Here is a 23,507-nt window from a genome sequence, read left to right as displayed (position 1 = left end):
TTACACACTTTCGATAATCATCTCCTGCATGCCCTGTAGGAGGTATCTTCTTACGTGGTCTCCTCCCCCTGACATAACCGCACCCCCCCCCCCGGCCCACTCCATCCATGGACTTCAGGAAAGCTTTCAACCCTCCCTGCTACAAAGCTACATGACCCCTCTTCCTTCCTGCAGTAGCACCGTGCATATTTCCCACTGCTGTCATGGTGACGGAATAATCTATGTCCCCATTAGGCTGTGATTCTTAAAGGGCAGGTTGGAATCCTTGTTCATCTTGGTATTAGTGTGTCTCACTAGAGCTTGGTTCCTGATACGTGCTCAGTAAAGGTTGGCTTGAGTTGACGAGCAGACTCTCTCAGGGGGACAGTGTTTTGCGGGGAGAGCATTCTGTGAAGCTCCATGAGGGTGGGGTCCAAGGCTCACTGCCTGGGCTCCGAACCCCCAGAGCCTAGCCCAGCACCGGCCGTGTGGTTCCCTACATGGAGTGTTCTAAGTGAGCAGAGGGAGAACCGTGGTGATTTTCTCTTGCTCAGGAGACTGGGACATAAACAGTCTAGTACCCTCCACACCCACCTTCAGGATTTCGTCGTAGCAGAAACAGCCCTGCTGATGCTCTCTTTACTGACCCTTGAAGACAGCACATGGGCGGCCCGCAGAAAAGTCACCTCACTTCAAGCTCACGTCATGGCCACACGTCAACTGTACGTGTTGTCCAATTACAGAACACAGGGTATATTAGAATTCCATATGCGTGTGTCTAAAAAAATGCTAGTATGTGCAGTGAAAATACCTAGAAGGTTATACAAGAAATTCTTAAGTGGTTACTTTTGGGGAATGGGATTGGGGGGCCAGCGGGGAGGGACTCAGGGTTTGGGTATTTCTCATTCTTTCTACACGGCTTCGGTTTTGTAACAAGCATCTATTGTTACCCTTTTAAAAAAAGACGAGCGTGGCAACAAAGCCAGCTTGAAATAGATGTGATTTTGAATAATCTGAAAAGTTAGGATCTCAATCAGTTCAGCCCTAGACGTGGTCCCATTTCTCAACACATGGAATATCTCATTCCATTTACATACTCCCTTCAAAATGTGATTTTCAAAGATATCTTTTGCCTCATTCTTTGCTTTTAAGTATTATTACAGCCTTTTGGAGACTCACAAAACAAGTGATTTTCTGTAATTATTGCCTAGAAAAGGGTTGGATCAAATGATTTTTGAGAACCTTAAGATTAGATGTTGCACGAAATGGAAGAAACAAAAACCAGACAGATTGATGAATGATGTTTATCACAGTCTCTGCTTTCCGTGATGCAATACATAAGTCAGCCTGCAGAGTGTGAAGCTGTTGGCAGCTGAGGAAGGAACTTTGAACTTTTTACAATCCTGTTTGTTCTTTTACCCAGAGGGAAACTCAGAAGAGAGAAAAGTGACATTTCCTTCTGAATTATCTGAAGGAATTTCAATGCTCACCCATCTGTGATCACGTGGGATTGTTTATTTTATTATAGAAGGCCCATGTATTTTGTGCATGTTTTCAGTGAAAACCTGGGAAGTCCATTTGTCTTGGTGGATAGTGCTAAATATCATTAATGAAACACAGTTTTCCCTGATGTGATAGATTGTTTTTCAACTGTGTTGAAATGAGCACATCAAAAAAAACTGAGGAATTTCAGTGAGGGGCTCCTGGGTGATGCAGTCAGTTAAGTGTCCAACTTCAGCTCAGGTTATGAACTCGCGGTTTTTGAGTTCGAGCCCCCACTGGGCTCTGTGCTGACAGCTCAGAGCCTGGAGTCTGCTTTAGATTCTGTCTCCCTCTCTCTCTGACCCTCCCCCACTCACGCTCTGTCTGTCTGTCTCTCAAAAATAAATAAACGTTAAAAAAAAAAAAAAAAAAAGAATGTCAGTGGAAAATACCCGAGTGTCAGAAATGCTCGGTTATTTTTTTAAATACTGCTACTCTTTTGAGAAAAGGGAGTAGTTAGCTCCAAGTCCTGTTTCAATGGCATGTCTCCTCTAAAACTATTCAGTCATCATTGGTTTTCTCTGTGCATTGCCGTGGGCAGGCTGTAACAGATCTGCTCGAACTGCTCGGGAAGTTGAAGCTAAGTGAGAGTTTGGTCATTAGCAGAGCCAGTGTTGTTTCCTGCTTTGCAGAATCCCATTTCCCCCACAATGTGCCATCAAGTTAATTAAGTTTTGAATACAGTTAGGGATCAAATGTCAACGAGTGAATATATTCTGTCCCACCCCCAAATTGGTGAGTTATAATGGAAGGAGGTTGGTGCAGTCAGAAGTTGGGTCCCTCTCAGCTTGGCATAGGGATGGGTTTGGGTACAATTCTCTTCTATGATTAGAAAAATGATCAATAAATGGAAAATATTCATGTTTCCCACTCTGTGCCTTATTACCCACCAGACTAGATGAGTTGAGAGAAGAACCCTATGAAAACTTACGAGCCCTCCATCTGTCTGCTATAATTGACCATCATGAAGAAAACAGGCAAAAACAAACCTTTATCAGAAAGTTGGAGGCAAGGAGGCATGGTACCTATTCTGTTTGCTGAGCTACTCAATGAAGAAGAGTATTTGCAATAGTTAGTGCCAGAACCAAAAATTTAGAAATTCTGTCAGGCACGTAGTGGGAATTTAAATATTTCTTGGATGGATGAAATCGTATTAAAAACTCAAACATCAAGAAACCAGCTAGAAAGGGAGATAAATCAGAGAAAGACAAATACCATATGATACCATTTGTATGTGGAATTAAAAACAAAGAAATGATATGTGACGTGATAAAGGTACGAGCTGAGCTACTGTAAAAATCCTACTGTAACATATAAACGTATCAAGCCACACATGGTGGGTCTTAGACTTCCACAGTGTTACATGTCAGTTATAGCTCAATAATAATAATCATAGCTAGGACTCCCTGGAGCTTTTCCAGACACAGATTTGCTGCACCTGTTCAATGCAAGGCGACAATTGGGCAGAAACAAAACTGATGCATCCACCGGTGGCCTTTCCAAAATCTACTACTCAGTGATCACTGATCTCCATCACGATGAGTCACAAGTATTGCAATATTCCTGCAGTGCCTTCTGAATCATCAAAGACTTGTTAAAATTCAGCATGACTTCAGTATTAAGTACACTTTAGTGCGAATTACTATATTTGAAGGTTGGCCACCCAAGTGTGAGAAGTGTGATCCTTCTCCCTTAACCAGAATAGACTAAGAAGAAATCTTCCCCCATCATGTCAGATAACAAGAGTATCTTCTGCTATCACTGTGTGGCAAAAGAGCCAAGCCTGACGTTGTTTAGCCCAGAGAAAGGGTTGCTGAAGTGAAGGAGGTTCATCAGGGTGTATGAAAAGATGCAGAAGAAATGTGGTTACAGAGTGAGGGAGTGTGTCGTGACAAGGATGTCAGCACATCCCCTGGAAGCTGAAGGGGCTGGTGCATGGCAAGGTTGAGTCATTTAGTGCCGTTGACATTGAGGAGGGAGGAAGATGCTAATTTGGGATGGTTTGTATCAGATTAGCAGAAGTAGCTGACTCTTAAGAAAGAGTAATTAATGGGTTTTGTTTAGTGAAAAGTTTATTAGCTTTGGATGCCACCTTTAAGTCTGTGCTCAGTGTGTAGGGTTGGAGCGGATGTGGAAAGGTGGTATTTCTGGATGTGGGAAGCAAGGGTAAAACTTTCAAAGAGTTGGATAATGGAAGGAGCAAACATTTGTGGGCATATTTGGGAGGGGGCAGGGAAGAAGTAGGAAAGAATAATGACGGCCCAAACAATGGGGAGAGAGCACAAGGGACTTTATCCAAATATTTTCTTACCAGCATTAGACGGACAAAGCCTGCCTTCTATAGGGAAAAAAAAAGTGGGTGGGGCTGTGTTGCTAATCTCTTTGATGTGAATACAGTCATTTCTATCACTCCTTTCAGATAAAAATATGAAAAACTTCTATTATTTTATAGATGTGATTGGTACCTGGCTCTCAGGGCCCTGCTGAGATTTGCAGCCATTTACGTGTACCTTTTTCTTCTCTCACGAGCTCCAACAGTGCTTACGATCTTACAGAGAGGAGGTGCTGGCTGGGCAAGTGCCCTCTCTCTTGCTTTGGCTGAGATCCCCAAGAGGGGAGATGTATACTGTGAGATGACATTTATGCATTCACGCATATTCATTCAATTCATCCATTTATATGCTCATTCATGAGTTTATGTATTGGGCGAGGTCCTGTTCTCGGGCGTCGTGTACAGCAGTAGCAAGTGAGTCAGACTCCCTGGGCTCGGGGAGGGTAACATTGTCTGCAGAGTTTGTAGCAAGTGGACTCCCTCCAGTACCTTGTGTCATTCGCATCTTAAACTCAGAATCTCCACTGCAGATTTAAAAGCTGGGGAGGCATCCGTCTCCTGTCTTGGTCTCAAGGGCACGGCTTGGAGGAGTATTGCACCACCCATGTAGGTTTCAGGCCTCTTTCCTGAGATTTTACTGATGCTTCTGAGTGCAACTGCTGGCTGTTAGGAAACTTTGACCTTGGGGCACCTGGGTGGCTCAGTCGGTTGAGTCCGACTCTTGGTTTCAGCTCAGGTCGTCATCCTGCAGTTGGTGAGATCGAGCCCCGCGTCGGGCTCTGCACTGACAGCTCTCTCTCTGCTCCTCCCCTGCTCGTGCTCTTTCTCTCTCTCTCTAAAAAAATAAATAAATAAATAAATAAACTTAAAAAAAAAAAGGCGGGGGGAACTTTGACCTTTTGCTTTGTCCCCTTACCACCCCCAGTTTTAGACCTCATCGAGTAAGCTTGGTTGCCTTTCTAGCTTAACCCAGCTAGAAACCAGTATGCCATGTAGTGCTGTTGAAAACACGGGTGCATTCCCCGGTGACCTGGTTCTGAACATTAATGTCCTTGTTGCTATGCCGGGCACGATAAGGGCACGTGGGCACGGCCAAGCGGCCTCCTCCTGTGTTTTAGAGGGAAGGGCCTGTGATCAGCCACGAGCACAAATGCAGCTCAGCGAATACAGATCCAAGACCAGCTGTCAGGCTTCCCTCCTCCTCATCACACCACGGCCTCAGGGGAACAAAAGTGCCCAGACATCTCCCCCCAAAGATTAACAAACTGTGCTTCCCAAGAGTATTTACTGATAAACATCTGCCTTCCAAAGAGAAACCACTTATTTAACCAACTGCTCTTTAGAGATTAATGACGCAGCCTGCCTTCCTGCCATCCCTCTCAACCACGATTCCCTTTTTTGTCCTCCTCTTTGTCTTTCTTAAAAATTTGCTTTCTGAGCCTCAGTGCAGAGGAGGTAGCAATTGCACAGTAACATAAATTTTAGAAAGCCCCTGCCTTACTTTACAACATCTTTTTGGTTCTGCCATGAAAGCATATTTATGGTGAGTAAAATCTGTAGAACCCTGGTTTATCACGCTAAACCACTCTGCCCTCAAAGATAAATGCTCTTAACCAGCAGATCCCCTTCTGTGATGAACGCCAGCCTCAGTTCACGTGTCTTAGCCCTTCATCAGTCACTCGTGTGTGGCTCTTCTGAGATTATATACTGCTTTGTCACTGTATTTACATCACAGGCTGTATGTATTGTCTCCCCAATTAGATTGTGGGGTATTTAAAAGGACAAAACTCTCTCTTCTGCTTTCTTTGTGTGTTTGGAAACTTTGAAGAGAGCAGGTGTTTGTTAATGAATAATCCCCCCAAGATGACCAGTGGTATGAGGGGACTTGGGTTGGACTTTCTGTCTTCTCAGTGGATAGATGTGTGATGAATTATAGTGTATATTCCGTGTTGCTTCATAAATACCTCCCCCGCCCCGCCAACTCATGCTTCCAACAACTACTAGCTTGGGTGACTTTGGTCAAGTTAAACGACCTCTCTAAGCTGCAGCTTCTCCATCGATACAATGACCATGATGCGAGTGCAAGAACTTGAATGCGGAACTCTCCAGAAAGCATCCAGCTGTATGGGATGTGCCAGAAAGCCCTGAATGCCCATTAATCACTATCTCTGGAGAGTAGAGATCCTGTCTTCCTGCCATATTCCCAGCAAGCAGAATATGTAGCGGGACACGTTGTTCAGCACTCAAGGTCAGAGGCTCCGAGGGGTGGTCAGTGTGAAGCATCTCCTTTGCAATGAAGAGTGTGTGGATGGCAGGCCTTGATCTCCTTGGAACACGGGCTGTACCAGGAGGGAGAGGTCAGAGACTGCTGCTAGGGTAGTCGCTGCGCCATCAAAGCTGTCTGCTTGCAGATCCCAGAGCAGGCGCCTCACGCAGTAGGCTGTTCCCAGACCCCCTGGACATAAGCTCCGCCTGTGCACCTGTGTCCTGATGGCTGTCTCTGTGTCTTGTCTTAGTCTCTCTGGACCAAGACCTGCCTGTGGCTGAGCGTCTGCTGGGATGTGGTTGCACACTTAGCACAGTGCCTCACTTTAAAGAAAAGAATCTTCACTAACTGAAGAGCGATGGTGTAGACCCTTGGGGGAGGTTTAATTTTCTCACTTTTTCACCATGCTACCAAAATAATGGATGCAACACCACATCACACATACCTCATTTACAGACAATGTGTATAAATCTAATTATGAATGCTAGTGGCCCAGGAGGAATTCAGGGAGGAGAGACCTGACTGTGGTAAGACTGGAAGATTTCCAGAAGGAGCCATAAATATTACAGACGAGCCAACTGGGTGCAAACCAAGGCCATGCTGGGAATTGAGATCTGGGTTTTGCGAAATGTCTTCTAACTGCAGCATCACATTTGTCTATATTAACCTTCCCTATAGAGGAGTTTTATTTTAATTTTAACTGGATTCATTCCTGAGCAGAGTCGTAAGTGGGCAACTCATTTTGCTTCTACATTATAGACAACGTTCGTGTTAGGGGATTAACATCTACAGATGGGTTACTCTGGTCGTCGGGAGAGTTACACGAGATTTAGTGAAATCCAACCCACAGCTGGAAAAGCACCTCCAACACACTGAGCTATATCTGTATTTTAAAAGCCCTTTTAAAAATAAGTAGTATTCAGGGGTGCCTGGTTAGTTAAGCATCCAGCTTCGCTCAGGTCATGATCTCACGGTTCATAAGTTCGAGCCCTGCGTTGGGCTCTGTGCTGGAGCCTGCTTCAAATTCTGTGGCTCCCTCTCTCTCTGTGTGTCCCTCCCCTGTGTTTATGCATGCGCGCTCTCTCGCGCTCTCTCTCAAAAATTAACATTAAAAAATAGTATTTTTTTTATTATAAAACTTGTTCATTGCAAAAAGCATGTTAGCTATGTAAAAGTATACAGAGGAAAACGATTCATGATTTAGCTACTAGTAATGTTTCATGACATTTCCTTCTGTTGTCTTTCTTCTTTCTTTCCATCCATGTGTGAGTAGGCGGAATAATGGCCCCTAAAGACAGCTGTGTTCTATGGCAAAAGGGTGGATGTTACCTTCTGTGGTGAAGGATGACATCAAATTAAGAATCTTGAAATGGGGAGATTATCCTGCATAGTCCAGTGGGGCCGAAATGCAGTCATAGGTGTCCTTAGATGAGGGAAGCAGGGAGAGATGTGATGCAGAACAAGGCAAAGTCACCAGTGAAGCAAAATGCCACTGGCCTTGAAGATGGAGAAAAGGACCGTGAGCCAAGGAATGCAGGCAGCTTCTAGAAGCTCCAGAAGCCAGGAAATGGATTCTCCCCTAGAGCCTCTGGAGAGACCCCAGCACCTGACACCTTGATTTTGGCTCAGTGATACTGATTCCTGATTTCTGACCCACACAGCTGTAAGAAACTATGACTGTAGATACCAAATTTATGGTAATTTGTTATAGCAATAATAGGAATGAATACACCATAAATTTTGACAGTTTTTGTACCTATTAACCTACTTACCACATACCTTTTTAATACAATTTGTGTTACTATATATGTATACAAATACGTATATAACAATAGATACAATATACATTATGTATGCTATGTGTTAATATGTTTTGTATATATTGTATATATTCATGTATGCATTATTTATTGTGATAAAATATATAAGACACAAAATTTACCATTTAAATGTAGAGCCCAATGGCATGAAGTACATTAATGTTGTTGTGCAACCACACCCCCATCTATCTCCAGAAGTTTTTCATCTTCCATAACTGAAACTCTCTCCTCATTAAACACTAACTCCCCACTCCCCCTCCCCCGGCCCCCCCCCCCCCCCCAGCCCCTGGCGGCCACTGGTCTACTTTCTGTGTTTATCGATTTGACTCCTCTAGGGGCCTCATAGATTTGTAACTCTGTGATATTCATCCATTTGTGACCGGCATTTCACGTAATGTCTTCAGGAGTCATTCATTTTGTAGCATGTGTGAAGCATTTCCTTCCTGATTAAGGCTGGATAATATTCCACTGTACTGATAGACCACATTTTGTTTATCCGTTCATTTGTCAACAGACACTCGGGTTGCTTCCACATTTCGGCCATTTTGAATAATGCTGCTAACAATATAGATGTACCAATATCTGTTTACATTCCTGCTTTCATTTCTTCTGGGTACATACCCAGGAATGGAATTGCTGAATCATGTGGTAATTCTGTGTCTAGTTTTTTGAGGAACCTCCATACTGTTTTCCACAGTGGCTGCACCAGTTTACATTGTAATCAACAGAGCACAAGATAGTTTCTCCATCTCTTTGCCAACACTTGCTATTTTCTTATTTTTTCTGTAACTGCCATCCTAATGGTGGTTTATACACATATATTTTTATATTACCTTTTTTCCCACTCAGTTTTCTATCAGAGCCTTCAAAGATATTTTTGAGGCTTTATGACAATCTATTCTAACTGTGTACTATAATTTATATAACTATTCCTCCTTGTTGAACATTACGCCGTTTCTAACTTTTTGCCATTTAGATTACAAAAGTGTGAGCCTAATTGAGCACTAAACCTTTGCTCACATCTCTGAGAAGATCCTACGAATGAATTACTCAAGGGAGCATCACATTGAAAACTATTGGTGTGTTTAACAAAATTACTTTCCAAAAGGATGTTCCGATCAGCAGACCATGAGAGTACTGAGTAACCCATTTTTAAAATGTATTTTTTTAGGTGCAGAGTATTTCTACAATACAGATAAGACTACCTGTGGACTTGAACAATCATACTAGCAGAATCAACTTGTTTATTTGGGGGCAGAAGGCTCAGTTTTCAGTGTTGGAATGTTGAATTTAAAGACAGACCTGGTTTTCCCCCTTAGAATTCTGAAGTGAGAGAAGTACCATATGAAAAAAAGGCTGTTGCTAGAAGAAAATACATAATTTGCAAGCAAGTCATAAGACCTGAGCTCGGTTCTGGCTCAGCCACTAAAAAACCACGTGACTTTGGCAAGTCATTAAAATATCTGGGTTTCGGATGGTTCATTTATGTATAAGTGGGTTCAGTCCTCACATTTCTTTAAGTATCATATATAATTATGCGTTGTGAGCTCATATCTGGTGGAGTTTTATCTGCTGGAGTCCTTTAGGCTTCGGTTAAAGATGTGTCCCTCTAACTAGTTCTTTCTTTCAGGCATACCAAGGGTATTATCAGCCTGAAATGACTTTTTTATGTGAATCTTGCAACGTAGAAATCCCTACACAAATGTAGTACAAATGTGTGCAAACATAGGATAGAAAAGGTCCATGGACAAACTCTCAAGGTCATATTGATTTTGAAGACACTTAGACTTGAAGCACAGGATTAAACCAGAAAGCTCTCTTGTTACATCGCATTGCTGATAGGCCATATTCTTAATTCACGCTTTTACTGGGGACGTCAGCCTGGAGGGTCTGACTCTTGTTGAGAACTTCTGCTCCATTTTCCTACCATGGGTCTAAGTCTTTATTTGTTTATTTTTTTGTCCTAACATGGCTATTAAAATGATAGCTGCTTGGCTATATAGGGGCCAAGGATAGTGGCCCCCCAGCCCCCCGCCGACCAAATGTGCCATTTCGATACATTGCTGATTTTAAATTAAGTTACTTAAGAAACAGCCGGTGCAGAAAGGACTCTGAGCCCCCTTTGTCTCCAGAAAGCAGGAAATAAATTTCCCACGGAAAAGGCACTTTCCCTAAAACTGGAAGGTAAAAAGACATCCTAATTACTAGAGGCAGGGAATTCAGAGTAGAGATAGCTGTATAAACAAGTCTTGTTCCTTTGATTACTTCCCCTGCCCCAATTCTAGGATTCCTTAGTAATTAAAGCACCTGAAATAAGTCTTCTTTGTCCTACAGTTCTTCACAGATTTATTGTCTGTCTGTCTAAAAAGTATAAAAACTGTCAGCCTCAGTCATTTCTTTACGTCTCATGGGCTGCCATGTGCACTTAATTAATCTTTGGGTTTTTTCCTCCTGTTAATGTCTCGTGTCAATTTAATTTTTAGACGAGCTGGAAAAGTCTTGAAGGATAGAGAAAAAGTCTTCCTTCCCCAACAGCTGTCAAGTCCAGCAGAATTCATGAGAGCTGTCTGAACTTCTGCTTTTTGGTTTTGTTTCTGGCTTTTCCCTTAAGGATTTCCCTTACTTTCTTGCCTGTTTAGTTATATATTTATTTATTATTTTTTCTCTCTTTTTTAAATTCTACGTCCAAGTCGGTTAGCATATAGTGCAGTAATGACTCAGGAGTGGAATCCAGTGATCTACCCCCGACATATAACACCCAGTGGTCATCCCAACAAGTGTCCTCCTTAATGCCCCTTGTCCATTTAGCCCATCCCTCCCCACCCAACACCCCGGCGGCAACCCCCGGTTCTCCGTATTTAAGAGTCTCTTATGTTTTGTCCCCCTCCCTGTTTTTATATTGTTTTTGCTTCCCGTCCCTTATGTTCACCTGTTTTGTATCTTAAATTTAGTTGTATATTTAAAAGGATGTTTATTATATTTTGTGCAACATTTCCAGGCGGGAAGATTCTCAGTTATGGTAATCTACCTTATTGCCAGAAATACAAGTCGGCTGTTCTATGATTCTGTGGGTGTTAACCACTTTCTCCCATTTAGCTAATTTGGGTATTTATCTTATTTCAACTTTATGAATTGAGTGTTGAATCCATCCATCACGAATCCATGATGCGTTGGAACAATCCTGACTCAGTTCTCTTGGAAGCATCTTAGTAAGAGACTTCCTGAATGCGCTAAAAGAGCTGAAAGCTGAGAACTTTAACTTCGATCTGAACTCAGCATAAAGCGATGCAATTGTCCTCCCTCAAACGGTTCAGCCAGTGTCACAATATTGGCCATCAAGGTCACTTTTGTTGCAGTGCTAAGCAAGCATGTGTACTGTGTTGGGAAGGAACGAATAGCATTGTGCATCAGCAAAGTCCAGTCAGTGGTTGAACTAAGGAGACCCGAGTTTCCTCTGTGGCCAGCACTGGGGGAGGTCTGATTGCACTTTGGATTCAGTATACTCTTGGGTTTCTTAGACTCTGGGGATGGAGGCACCTCAAGAATGTAAAAGATGGTCTACTAGTCGGCCTACAGATTATTGAGCCACTAATTGGAAAAATAAAGAATAAGTGACTATGTTTCTATCTAGATTCGGTGGAGCAGTTCACACTAAACTCTATTTTTTCTCTTCCACCGATTTTCTCATTTAAGAAATGGAAATTTTATGCTGGAATATCTCAAACTTACATAGAAGTGGAATGAATAGTGTAATGACCCCATTGTCATCATCACCCAGTGTTAGGAGCTGAACTGTGTTCCCTCCAAATTCATATGTTCGGAGACATGACCGCAGAATATGAATGTAATTGCAGAAAGGTCCTTTAAAGAAGTAAGTAAACTAAAATGAAATCATACAGGTGGGCTTTAATCCAATATGGTGGTGTCCTTATAAAAGAGGAGATTAAGACAGAGACAATTCATGCACAGAGGAGTGGCCATGTGAGGACACAGGGAGAAGGTGACCACCTGCAAGCCAAGAAAAGAGTCCTCAGAAGAAACAGAACTCGTTGACACCTTGATCTCAAACTTGTAGCCACTGGAACTATGAGGAATTAAATTTCTGAGGTTAATCCATGTTACTTAGTTATGGCCTCTCTAGCAAACTAACGTGCTCAACTTCAACAATTGTTAAAACATGGCTAATCTTTCCTTATCTAACTTCATCTAACATGGACTCCATATTGTAGCAAGTCCCAGACATTATTTCATCTGTAAATTTTTTAGTATGTACCTCTACAAGGACTCCCCCCCCCCCCACAAAAACACGACCACATGGGAATGCAAATAGGTGCAGCCACTCTGGAAAACAGTATGGAGGTTCCTCAAAAAATTAAAAATAGAACTACCCTACGACCCAGCCATTGCACTGCTAAGTATTTATCCAAGGGATACAGGTATGCTGTGTTGAAGGGGCACGTGCACCCCGATGTTTATAGCAGCACTGTTGACAATAGCCGCAGTATGGAAAGAGCCCAAATGTCCATCAACAGATGAATGGATAAAGAAGATGTGGTATATATATATAGATATATATATATATATATACACACACACATATATATATATATATATATATACACACATACACACACAATGGAATATTACTCGGCAATCAAAAAGAATGAAATCTTGCCATTTGCAACTATGTGGATGGAACTAGAGGGTATTATGCTAAGCGAAATTAGTTATAGAAAGACAAATATATGACTTTGCTCATATGAGGACTTTAAGATAGAAAACAGATGAACATAAGGGAAGCAAAAATAATACAAAAATGGGGACAAAACAGAACAGACTCTTAAATATAGAGAACAAACAGTTGCTGGAGGGGTTGTGGGAGGGGAGATGGGCTAAATGGGTGAGGAGCTTAAGGAATCTACTCCTGAAATCATTGTTGCACCATGTGCTAACTAACTCGGATGTACATTATAAAAAATAAATAAATTATAGAGAAAAAAATGACCACAATACCATTATGACACCTAAAATTTAAGAATACCTTAATATCCAGTTGGTATTTACATTTTCCTGATTATCTCTTGCTATTTATATTCTTATGGTTTGTTGAATTGGGATACAGATAAGGCCCATATGTTGTAATTGACTTAATGACTCTGAAATCTTTATTGATTCTCCCTCGTTTTCTTGTGTATTTTTTATTGTAATTTTCTTTGAAGAAAGGAAGATGTTTGTCTTACAGATTTTCCTTGGTCTAGATTTGGTCTTCGCCCCCATACTACTGTTTAGCGTGTTCTTCTGTTCCTTTTGTTTCACGTAAATTGTCAGAATACCTGCGTATTTGAAGATTTTGTTTGTTGTGGTGTTGCACAACCACCGAGTGGGTGGTGTTGGGAATGTCCATCAGGAGGGATATCATGTCTGGAGTCTCTCTTTTTTGTGACGTTACCTGCCACTGATGACCAGCGTCTAGATCTTTTCATTCATTAGGAGCTACAAGAGGGTGATATTCTCATTCCGTCAGCTCATTATTTTAGCTCAAGTACTAATGCAGATAGAAACTTGTTCTCTTCAATTATTTGGTTACAGTGCAGATAATATAGAAACAGCAAAAATAGATACTTCTTTTACCTTATTTGTCATATTTCAAATGTTTCTGGTCTCCAAAGTTGACCAATGAGGCTTGTTTGATGGCACTATGAACTAACTCATAGACACTAACGTATTTGAAGTGATTTCCTCCATTTCGTTTATTGTTTTATTTTGCTGTTCAAATTTTCTTACCTTTGACCAGTGTGGTATTACTCATTCATTCCCGAGTCCCTGTGATAGAAGTATAGTGATCTTTAGTAGTGTCCTTGCTCTGGTGTGATCCAGGCTTATCTTTTACATCTCCTTCCCCTTAGAATCAGCCACTTCTCAAAAATCCCTTGTCCTTTTAGCGGGAAATCGTGTTTAGAAACCACAATCTTGGCTCAGGGGTGCTGATTACTACTGGGTTGATGCATTGATCCTTGCTTTATTCAGTGGGAAGAGCAAGGAAATATGATTTTTAAAAGTCTTTCCACTGAAACACCACTTAGATGCAAAAATGGCACAAATCTTAAGCATGCAGCTTAGAGAATTCTTACAAATGTATACACCAGTGTAACCATTATTCAAATCCAGGCACAGTAGATGTACAAGCATCCGAGGAGCCTCCCTTTCATTCCTCCCCAGTTACTGTCACTCCCAAATGTACACATTCTAAGTTCTAGCACCATGAATTATTTTTTGTATATAAATGGAATGCTAGTACGTGGGCTCTGCATTATATTTCTGAGGTCAAAGCATGGTGTGTGTCATAGTCGTTTTTATTTTTCATTGATGTATGCTATTGTTTGAATATACTACAATTTGTTCTTTCTACGGGTTGGTAGACATTTGGGTTGTTTCCAGGTTTTACTGTTACAGTGAAGCTTCTGTGAACATTTTTGTGCCTGCCTTTTGGTGCGCATATGCGCTCATTTACATTGGGTATATTCCTAAGAGTAGTTAGAGGGTATTTTCGGCTTTTGTGATCGTTCCAAAAGCATCTTTCAAAGTAATTGTACCAGTTTACACCCCCACGCAGTTTATGAGTTCCAGTCGGTCCATTTAGTAGTCACTCTGGGTTGTAGGGTGACTGACTGACGGACCCTGACTTCTAGCTGCCAGTGTCGTCATCTGTCTCCGCTGCAGGACTTTCTCTGAAGGCTGGGACCTGCTGCGCCCATGCGGATGGCATCCCGGAAAATACTCTAAGGTTACTGCCTGCAGGAGTTGCGCTCAACCCATAATTGACAGGAGTTGGTGTATAACCCCTCAGTTCCCTCACTCCTCAAGTAGGATAACTCTGAGGCAAGTGTTCTACAGTGTCTCTCAGAGTTCCCATGGGATTAAGCTTCAGTTACCCCCGGTGGTAACTTGCTTGATCATGCGTAATTTATTATCTGCCTTCCGTTCCCTATCTGTCTTCGTCACTTTTATTTGGGATCACATCCCAAATAAATTACCTGCCCTTGAAACCTTGTCTCAGCATCAGCCTTTGGGGGAGCTCACATACTGGTCTTCCACATCCTTGTCACTCTTGTACTGCCAGGCCTTTAAAATTTTAGCCATTTCGTGTATGATGGTACTGTGACATTGTGACTTCAATTTGCTTTTCCGTTATGACCATTGATGTTGAGAACCTTTTCATATTCATGATTTTATTTAAGATCATTTCCTCAGCACCCGTAAGTAAAGTTGTTCTTTAGTTTTCTTCTTAAAACAATCTTTATCAGAATTTTGTATCCCTGTGGCTCAGTTGGTTGAGCGTCTGACTCTTGATTTCAGCTCAGGTTGTGATCTCAGGGTTGTGGGATGGAGCCCCATGTGCTTTAGATTCTCTCTCTCTCTCTCTCTCTCTCTCTCTCTCTGTCTGTCTGTCTCTCTCTCTCTCTGTCTCTCTCTCTCTCACACACACACACACACACCCTCTCTCTCTCTCTCTCTCTGCCCCTTCTCCAGCTCACACACTCTCTCAACCTCTCTCTGTAAAATAAATACATTTTAAAAATCACATTAAAAAATTTTGTGTCAATATTATTCTTGCTTCATAAAACAAATTTGGTTTCTGTTCTACAATAATTTAAGTCTAATTGGGAATATTTGAATTTTGAAAGCTTGGTGGACATACCCTGAGAAACCACCTATGTTTGGTTTCTTTATGTTGTGTGTGTGTGTATGCATGTGTATGTGAATAACCATTTTATTTTTTCTATGATAGGTAGTCTATTAAGACTTTGTGTATCTACTGGGATCAATTTTTTCAAATTGAAAATTATCCTTTAAAAATTATCTTTTTCATCTAGTTTTTTTTTTTTTTTAAGTTTACTTATTTATTTTGAGAGAGAGAAAGAGCACGAACAGGAGAGGGCAGAGAGAGGTTGCAGAGAGAGAGAGGGAGGAGAAAGAATCCCAAGCAGGCTCCACACCATCAGCATGGAGCCCGATGTGGGTCTGGAACTCACAAACTGGGAGATCATGACCTGAGCTGAAATCAAGAGACAGTTGCTGAACAGACTGAGCCACCCAGATGCCCCTCATCTAGGTTTTAAAATTATTTGTAGAGAGTTGTGCAAAGTAGTCTCATAGGTTTTTCCTTACTTCTTTCTCTTTGTTGGTTGTTCCCATTTGTCACAGATACTTTGGTATATTTATGTTCTATTACTTTTTGTCTTGATCAGCTTAGCTAGTGTTTTGCCTATTTTGTTGAGTCAGCTTTTTGATTTGTTATTTCTGTTGGTTTTCTGTTTTTTAAATCATTAAGTTTTGTTTGTATATTTCTTCTGTCTTCCACTTTCTTTGGTTTTTCCTTTTTACTTGGGTGTTTAATTCATTTTATTTTAAAATACTTACTGGTATGACATTTAATGCTCTGATAACTGCTTTAGATTTATCCCACAGATTCTGATATATACTGTTCTTATTATTGTTATTTAAAAAGAATTTTGCTATTTAATTTTATGTTTCACCTTTTACCCAAAAATTAATAGCATTTTTTGCTTGTGACCTAAACTCTGACTAGTATTCTTGACTATTCCATGAGCACTTGAAATGGATGTGTACCCCTTATTAGTAGAGTTCAGAGTTAGATATATATCTATAAAATCTATCTTGTTGATTGTGTTGCTTAAGTTTTCTATAGTTTTGGCGGTCTGTGAGTTCGAGCCCCGCGTCGGGCTCTGGGCTGATGGCTCAGAGTCTGGAGACTGCTTCCGATTCTGTGTCTCCCTCTCTCTCTGCCCCTCCCCCGTTCATGCTCTGTCTCTCTCTGTCTCAAAAATAAATAAACGTTAAAAAAATTAAAAAAAAAGTTTTCTATAGTTTTACTGATTTTTTAATCCATTTGATTGGTCTTGGACTGACAGAAGTATACTAAATTTTCCTATTGTTATTTTATTTCTGTCATTTTTTACTTGCATCTCCTTTGTGAAAATTCTTGCCAAGCATTTGATACATATAACTAATAGTTATTATGTCTTATTACTATGAGTAGTTTTCAAGCTAATGTGGTACTGCCTGCCATAACTGTAAACATACAGATTAATAGAATAGAATTGAGAGTTCAGAAATAAACCTGAACACTTACAGTCAGTTGATTTTCAAGGAGGGTGCTAAGACATTCAGTGGAGGAAAGAATAGTCTCTTTAACACACGGTACTGGGACAACTGGATATCTTCAAGCAAAACAATGAAGTTGAAAACCCCTACCGCACACCATATGCATAAATTAACTCAAGATGTATCAAAAGACTATTTTTTAAAAGACCATGTGAAAGTGTTAGAAGAGAAAAGGCATAAATTCTTACAACCTTGGATTAGGGAATGTTACTTAGACATGACATCAAAGGACAAGCACAAAAGGAAAAAAAAACAAGTAAATTTAACAAAATAAGCATTTAAAACTTTTCTGCCTTAAAGGATACCATCAAGAGAATGAAAAGACACCCCACAGAATGGGAAAATTTCTTATAAATCATAGATCTGATAAGGGAGTTGCATGTACAATGTAGAAAGACAATTACAACTCAATAATAAAAGAGCAAATAACCCGGGGTGCCTCGGTGGCTCAGTCGGTTAAGCATCCGACTTCGGCTCACATCATTATCTCGTGGTTCGTGAGTTCAAGCCCCGCGTTGGGCTCTGTGCTGACAGCTCAGAGCCTGGAGCCTGTTCCAGATTCTGTGTCTCCCTCTCTCTCTCTGACCCTCCCCCGTTCATGCTCTGTCTCTTTCTGTCTCAAAAATAAATAAACGTTAAAAATTTTTTTTAAAAAAGCAAATAACCCAATTTAAGTGTTGGCAAAATATTTGAATAAGCAATTCTCCAACAAAGATATACACATGGGCAACAAGCACATGAAGAGATGGTCAGCATCATTAGCTATTAGAGAAATGCAAATCAAAAAGCACAATGAGATGCTACTTCATATTTACTGGGATGGCGATCCTCAAAAAGACAAATAAAATGAGACAAACTGTAAAATTCCTAGAAGAAAATATGGAAGAAAATCTCTTGGACATTGGCCTTGCTAATAACTTCTTGGAAATGACACCAAAAACACAGGCAACAGAAGCTAAACCAGACAATTGGGACTACATCAAACTAAAAGCTTCTGCACAGCAAAGGAAACAATCAACAAAATGAAAAGGCAGGCTACAGCATGGGAGAAAGTATTTGCAAACATATATCTGATAAAGGGTACATTTCCAAAATATATAAGAAACACCTACAACTCAATAGCAAAATAACCAACTCATTTTCAAAATGGACAAAGTATTTGAATAAACATTCCTACAAAGAAGTTGAAGCATGCTACTGTAAGATTCTTGTGTTATTTGTGAAATGATATGATATTGCTTGAAGGTGGATGGATAAAAAAATAAGATGTGTACTGTAAACCCTAAAGTAAACGCTAACACAACAAGGAGTTATAGCTAGTAAGACAACAAAGGAGATAAAATTGAATAATAAAAAATCCTCAGTGAAAGAAAGACATAAAAAGAGTAAAAAGGGCAACGAACAGATGGAACATACAAAAAATAATAGCTGTATGGAAGATTTAAATAAAAGCATATCAGTAATTACATTAAATATAAATTGTATAAATATCCAATTCTCATGCAGAGATGATCAGATTGGAAAAAACAGCAATACCCAGCTGCATGCTGCTAACAAGAAACCCATTGTAAATGTGAAGAAGCAATTCAGTTAAAACCAGACCTGTGCAACCACCATTGCCATCTTTAAAGAATCTCCTCTTCATCTGATTATTATTATTATTATTATTTTCTTTTACGGAGAGGGCACATGAGCAAGGGATGGGGCAGATAGAGAATCTTTTTTTTTAATGTCTTTTTATTTTAGAGAGAGAGAGTGTGAGTGGGGCGGGGGAGTGGGGGGGAACAGAGAGAGAGGGAAACACAGAATCTGAAGCAGGCTCCAGGCTCTGAGCTGTCAGCCCAGAGCCCAGCGTGAGGCTTGAACTCACAAACTGTGAAATCATGACCTCAGCTGAAGTTGGGCGCTTGGCCAACTGAGCCACCTAGGCACGCTGAGAGAGAATCTTAAGCAGCCTCTGTACCGAGTGTGGACTTGGGGCAATGCGGGGCTCCATCCCATGACCCTGGGATCATGACCTGAGCCAAAATCAAGAGTTGGACGCTCAACCGACCGAGCCACTCAGGCGCCCCTTCTTAATCTTATTTTTAAATCTTGTACTATATGCCTCTTTATAAATGTTTTCTCAAATGAGGCAAGCTATACATGTTAAAATATTTATGAGTGATACTTAGGATGAAATATATAGCCTTAAACACTTATTTTGAAAAGGAAGAAAGGCTAAGTGTCAATAAAATGAAACTGAAGAAAATAAAACAATAGAATACATCCAAATAATGTGGAAGGAGAGAGGACATAAAAAATAAAAGCAGAAATCAATAATAATTTTAAAAATTACATTAGAAATCATCAATAAAACCAAAATTTTGTCCTCAAAAGAGGCTAATAAAGTAGTTACATCTCTGTTGAGATTAATGAAGGAAAAAATAGTAATGTTAGGAAAGAAAAAAATTATATAACTACAGATCCAACCAAAATTAAAATAAGGAATATATGAACAGGTTTATGCTGATAAATTTGGAAGCTTAGATAAGCTAGACAAGTTCATAGGAAAATATGACCTACTGAAATCGTCTCAAAACAGAAACAGAAAGCCTGAATGACCCAATATCTATAAAGAAATTGAAATAGTAGCTTTAAATTTTTCACACAAAGAAAACACCAAAACCAGAGGACTTTTACAGGTAAATTCTGGCAATTTTTCAAAGAACAAATCATTCTAATCTTAGAAATATTCTTCCAGAGAATAATAAAAGATCAAATAGTCCTCAGTTTTTTCTATGACCTTTGCTTAATCTTGATGGAAAAACCAGACATTCTTTTGAGCAGAAGAACCAGGCATAGAAGGACAAGGGTTTGATGATTCCATTTATATGACGTTCAGGAGTAGGCTGAAAGTAATCTCTGGTGATGGACTTGAGAGCTGTGTTGTCTATGGTGACTGGGATTGACCAGAAGAGGGCACAACGGCAATTTCTGGAATAATACAAGTGGTTTTTTGTTTTTGTTTTGTTTTTTTGTTTGTTTGTTTTGTATCTTGGTTAGACTGTAGATTTATCAAACCTCAATGAATTGCACATCTAACATGTCTGCATTGCACTTCATGCAAATTGTACCTCAGGGGAGAAAGAAATTTAACGAATACTGAACTCTAGTTAGTAGGCTTGCTTTTTGTGGTGGTCTTGGCTAACAGTTCTAAAACTAGTTTTATTCCCAGCAAAGGAAACAAACCATCAGCAAAATGAAAAGGCAACCTACAGAATGGGGAAAAAAAAATATTTGCAAACCACCTCTTTGATAAAGGGTTAAATATACAAGGAATTCATACACCTCACTAGCAAAAAACCAAACAACCCAACTTAAGAAATGGGCGACAGATCTGAAGATGTTTCCCAAGAAAACATACAGATAGAGATACATGAAAAAGTGGTCAATAACACTAACCATCAGGAAAAACAAAAGAACCACTAACCATCAGGGACATTCAGATCAAAACCACAATGAGATATCACTTCACACCTGTTAGGATGTCCATTAGCAAAAAGAGAAGAGATAGCAAATGGTGGTGAGATTGCTAAGTGACATAAGCCAGACAGAGAAAGACAAATTCTGCACGGTATCACTTATGTGTGGAGTCTTACAAAAACAAGTCAAACTCATAGAAACATAGAGTGGAATGGTGGGCAGTGGGGGTAAAGAGGAGAGGTTGATAAAAGGGTACAAACTTTCAGTTATAACACGAATGAGGTCTGAGGATCTAATCTATAACATGGTGACTATAGTTGATACTAGTGTATTGTATAATTGAAATTTGCTACAAGAGAGAACTTAACTATTGTCACCAAAAACAAACAAAAAACCTGCTAAGAAACCTAAAAAAAAAAAAACAACCCAAAAAGCAAATATGTGAGGTGCAGATGTGTTAATTGTGGGATTGTGGGAATTCTTTCATAATGTATATGTCTATCAAATGATCACATGTACACTTACAATATATTATAGTTCTGTCGATTATACCTCAAAAAAGCTGGAAGAAAACTCCTTTTATTAATAAAATGCATGTTTCTCCCGCTGGAGAAAGCAGTCACAAATATGGAAAGGAGGAGAGTTTATTGCCAAAGCCAGCACTCTGGTTTCTCCTTTTCAATCTGAATTTTATTTTATTTAATTCATTTACTTATTTAATTTTTTTAATGTATGTATGTTTGTTTGTTTGTTTATTTTGAGAGAGAGAGTGTACGAGCAGGGGAAGGGCAGAGAGAGAGACACACAGAATCTGAAGTATGCTCCAGGCTCTGAGCTGTCGGCCCAGAGCCCGACACAGGACTTGAACCCATGAACTGCAAGATCATGACCTCAGCCAAAGTCGGACATTCAACCGACTGAGCCACCCAGGCATCCCTCAATCTGAATTTTTAAAAAATGTCCCAGAATTTGGAAACATTTTAGATAAATGAAAATTCATCATAAAATCAGGAACTTGATAGTTACAACTTTTGATATGTGTTGATTGTAGCTCAGGATTATTCTACGACCACATCTCAGATATCTGATAGATTTTGCTTTGTTTTGGCATTTCCAAAGAAAATTCCTTTTAAAAATTATATCCTGTAAAAAAAAAAAAAAAATCCCTTCCTTTCTCTCTGCCCTTCCCCTGCTCACACTCTCTCTCTCAAAAATAAACATTAAAAAAAAAAAGAAAAAAAATCTTTTGGGCAAAAAGATACAGTGGCTTTTAAAAATGCAGTTAACTGTTGAACAACAAAGGTTTGAACTGCACAGGCCCATTTATATGTGGATTTTTTTTCGATTTTTCCTTATGGTTTTCTTAATAACATTGTCTTTTCTGTAGTTCACATTAATGTGAGAATACCGTATATAATCCATGTAACATACAAAATATGTGTTGTTTATGTTATTAAGAGCATAAGCCTATTAAGAGTAGGCTATTAGTAAAGTTTCGGGAGTGTCAAAAGTTATATGACTGCACCAGGGTGGGAGTTCTGTTCCCCTAACCCCCACATTGTCCCAGTGTCGACCGTATGGGTGCAGGACAGGAGGAATTTCCTGTCAAAAGTAGGCAACATCCTTGGCGAAGCCTGAGTTGTCTGGTGTTTCTACTTCAAGCCTCTTAGCTACATTTCTGGTCCTGTAGAACAAGAGCAGATTCCAGAAAAGTAAGTTTTCTTCTTTTGTAGAAACTTCTTTATCTGGCAGAGAACGGTAACTCATCAAACCTGCATCAGAAAGCTACTTTTCAGCTCTCAGTCAATATGACCAACATTAGGCATCCATCAAATGAAGGATTGCGAGCAATAACCTTAAAAAATCCTGCCGGGCGACTAGTTATTGATTCTGTGTTCAGCCTGATGGATGAATGCGTAAAGGCAACAAGTGACTGCGGAGGGCACAGAGCTGGCCGCCTGCCTTACTCTGGCAGGCCCTCTGGCGAGGGAGCACCGTCTTTGGCTTTACCAGAAACATGGTTCTGTCATGATCAATGAGAATTTGATCCTACCCGGAGGTCTGCTCTTCCTCACCTTGCCTTGGAATTTTCAGAACAGCCCAGAGAACAATTTACAATAAAACTTGATTACCTGCCCCCAGGCTGGTTGCATGGTTGAGACTGTTTGTGGGGGATGGGATTTGTGACTGAATACCAAGAAGAAAAAAAAAAAAGTCGGTATGTTAACAGTATGAAGGAGCTTGGAGGAAGGGCTTAATTTATTTTGGAGATTAAATTCATTTCAGGAACTTTAAAAGCATTGATTCATATTAAGCTAATAAATGTGCTAATTACAGTTTAATCGTTTCACCTCATTAAGCCACGACCACAAGACCTCTCATTAGTCATACCACCTTAGTGGGTAAGAATGATTTCATGTGTTTTCCAAGGACTCCTGGGGTCAGGCAGCTGGCGTATGGCTGAGCTGCCCTTGAACAGAATCGGAAAGTAAGTGATCTCTCTTCCCTTTGGGCATCCTTCTCCCAAAGCCCGCTTTGACAGACTGTCAGTGCCCTTAGGTTTTCTGCCTTAACACATCTGAAAGCTTTCCCTGACCAGTTGCCTTAAGAAGGATCAACGAAGGGAACTGTGCTTTATTATGGCCCTTGGAACTTGTATATGGCACTTGCAACGGTTTATTTAGGTTTCTATCCCTACCAGACTGTAACTTCTAGTCAATAAGCTTTTATTGAATACATGAATGTATGTCCAAATTTATAAAAATGACTTATAAAATTGCCTGTTTGAAAGTAAAAGTGATTAAAATTTAATGAACTAGATGGTCAGCTCCTGCTCGGCAAAGAGTAGGTCTTATTTAATCCCGAAGGACGACACGATATCTGGCCCCAAATTGTTGCTTCTCATAAATAATAATGA

General features: G+C 40.1%; 1 protein-coding gene across 3 annotated transcripts in view; it reads left to right on the top strand.

The window, feature by feature from the left end:
• MTR (5-methyltetrahydrofolate-homocysteine methyltransferase) overlaps positions 1-22,813 on the top strand; it is a 130,374-nt gene extending 107,561 nt beyond the window's left edge. For 2 of the 3 annotated variants that reach the window (XM_040464943.1, XM_040464942.1), the window contains exon 34: positions 22,324-22,812. In XM_040464943.1, the coding sequence (XP_040320877.1) occupies positions 22,324-22,402 (79 nt within the window). In that variant the 3' untranslated portion in view covers positions 22,403-22,812. Of the gene's footprint in view, positions 1-22,323 lie in introns of all 3 variants that reach the window. The other variant, XM_040464945.1, reaches the window with a different exon arrangement.
• Positions 22,814-23,507: the final 694 nt, after the last annotated feature.

This window comes from Herpailurus yagouaroundi, unplaced genomic scaffold (assembly GCF_014898765.1).
Source record: "Herpailurus yagouaroundi ecotype Mexico unplaced genomic scaffold, PumYag 530, whole genome shotgun sequence".
NCBI classification, from domain to species: Eukaryota; Metazoa; Chordata; class Mammalia; order Carnivora; family Felidae; genus Herpailurus; species Herpailurus yagouaroundi.
This window is presented reverse-complemented; position numbering and strand designations above follow the sequence as displayed.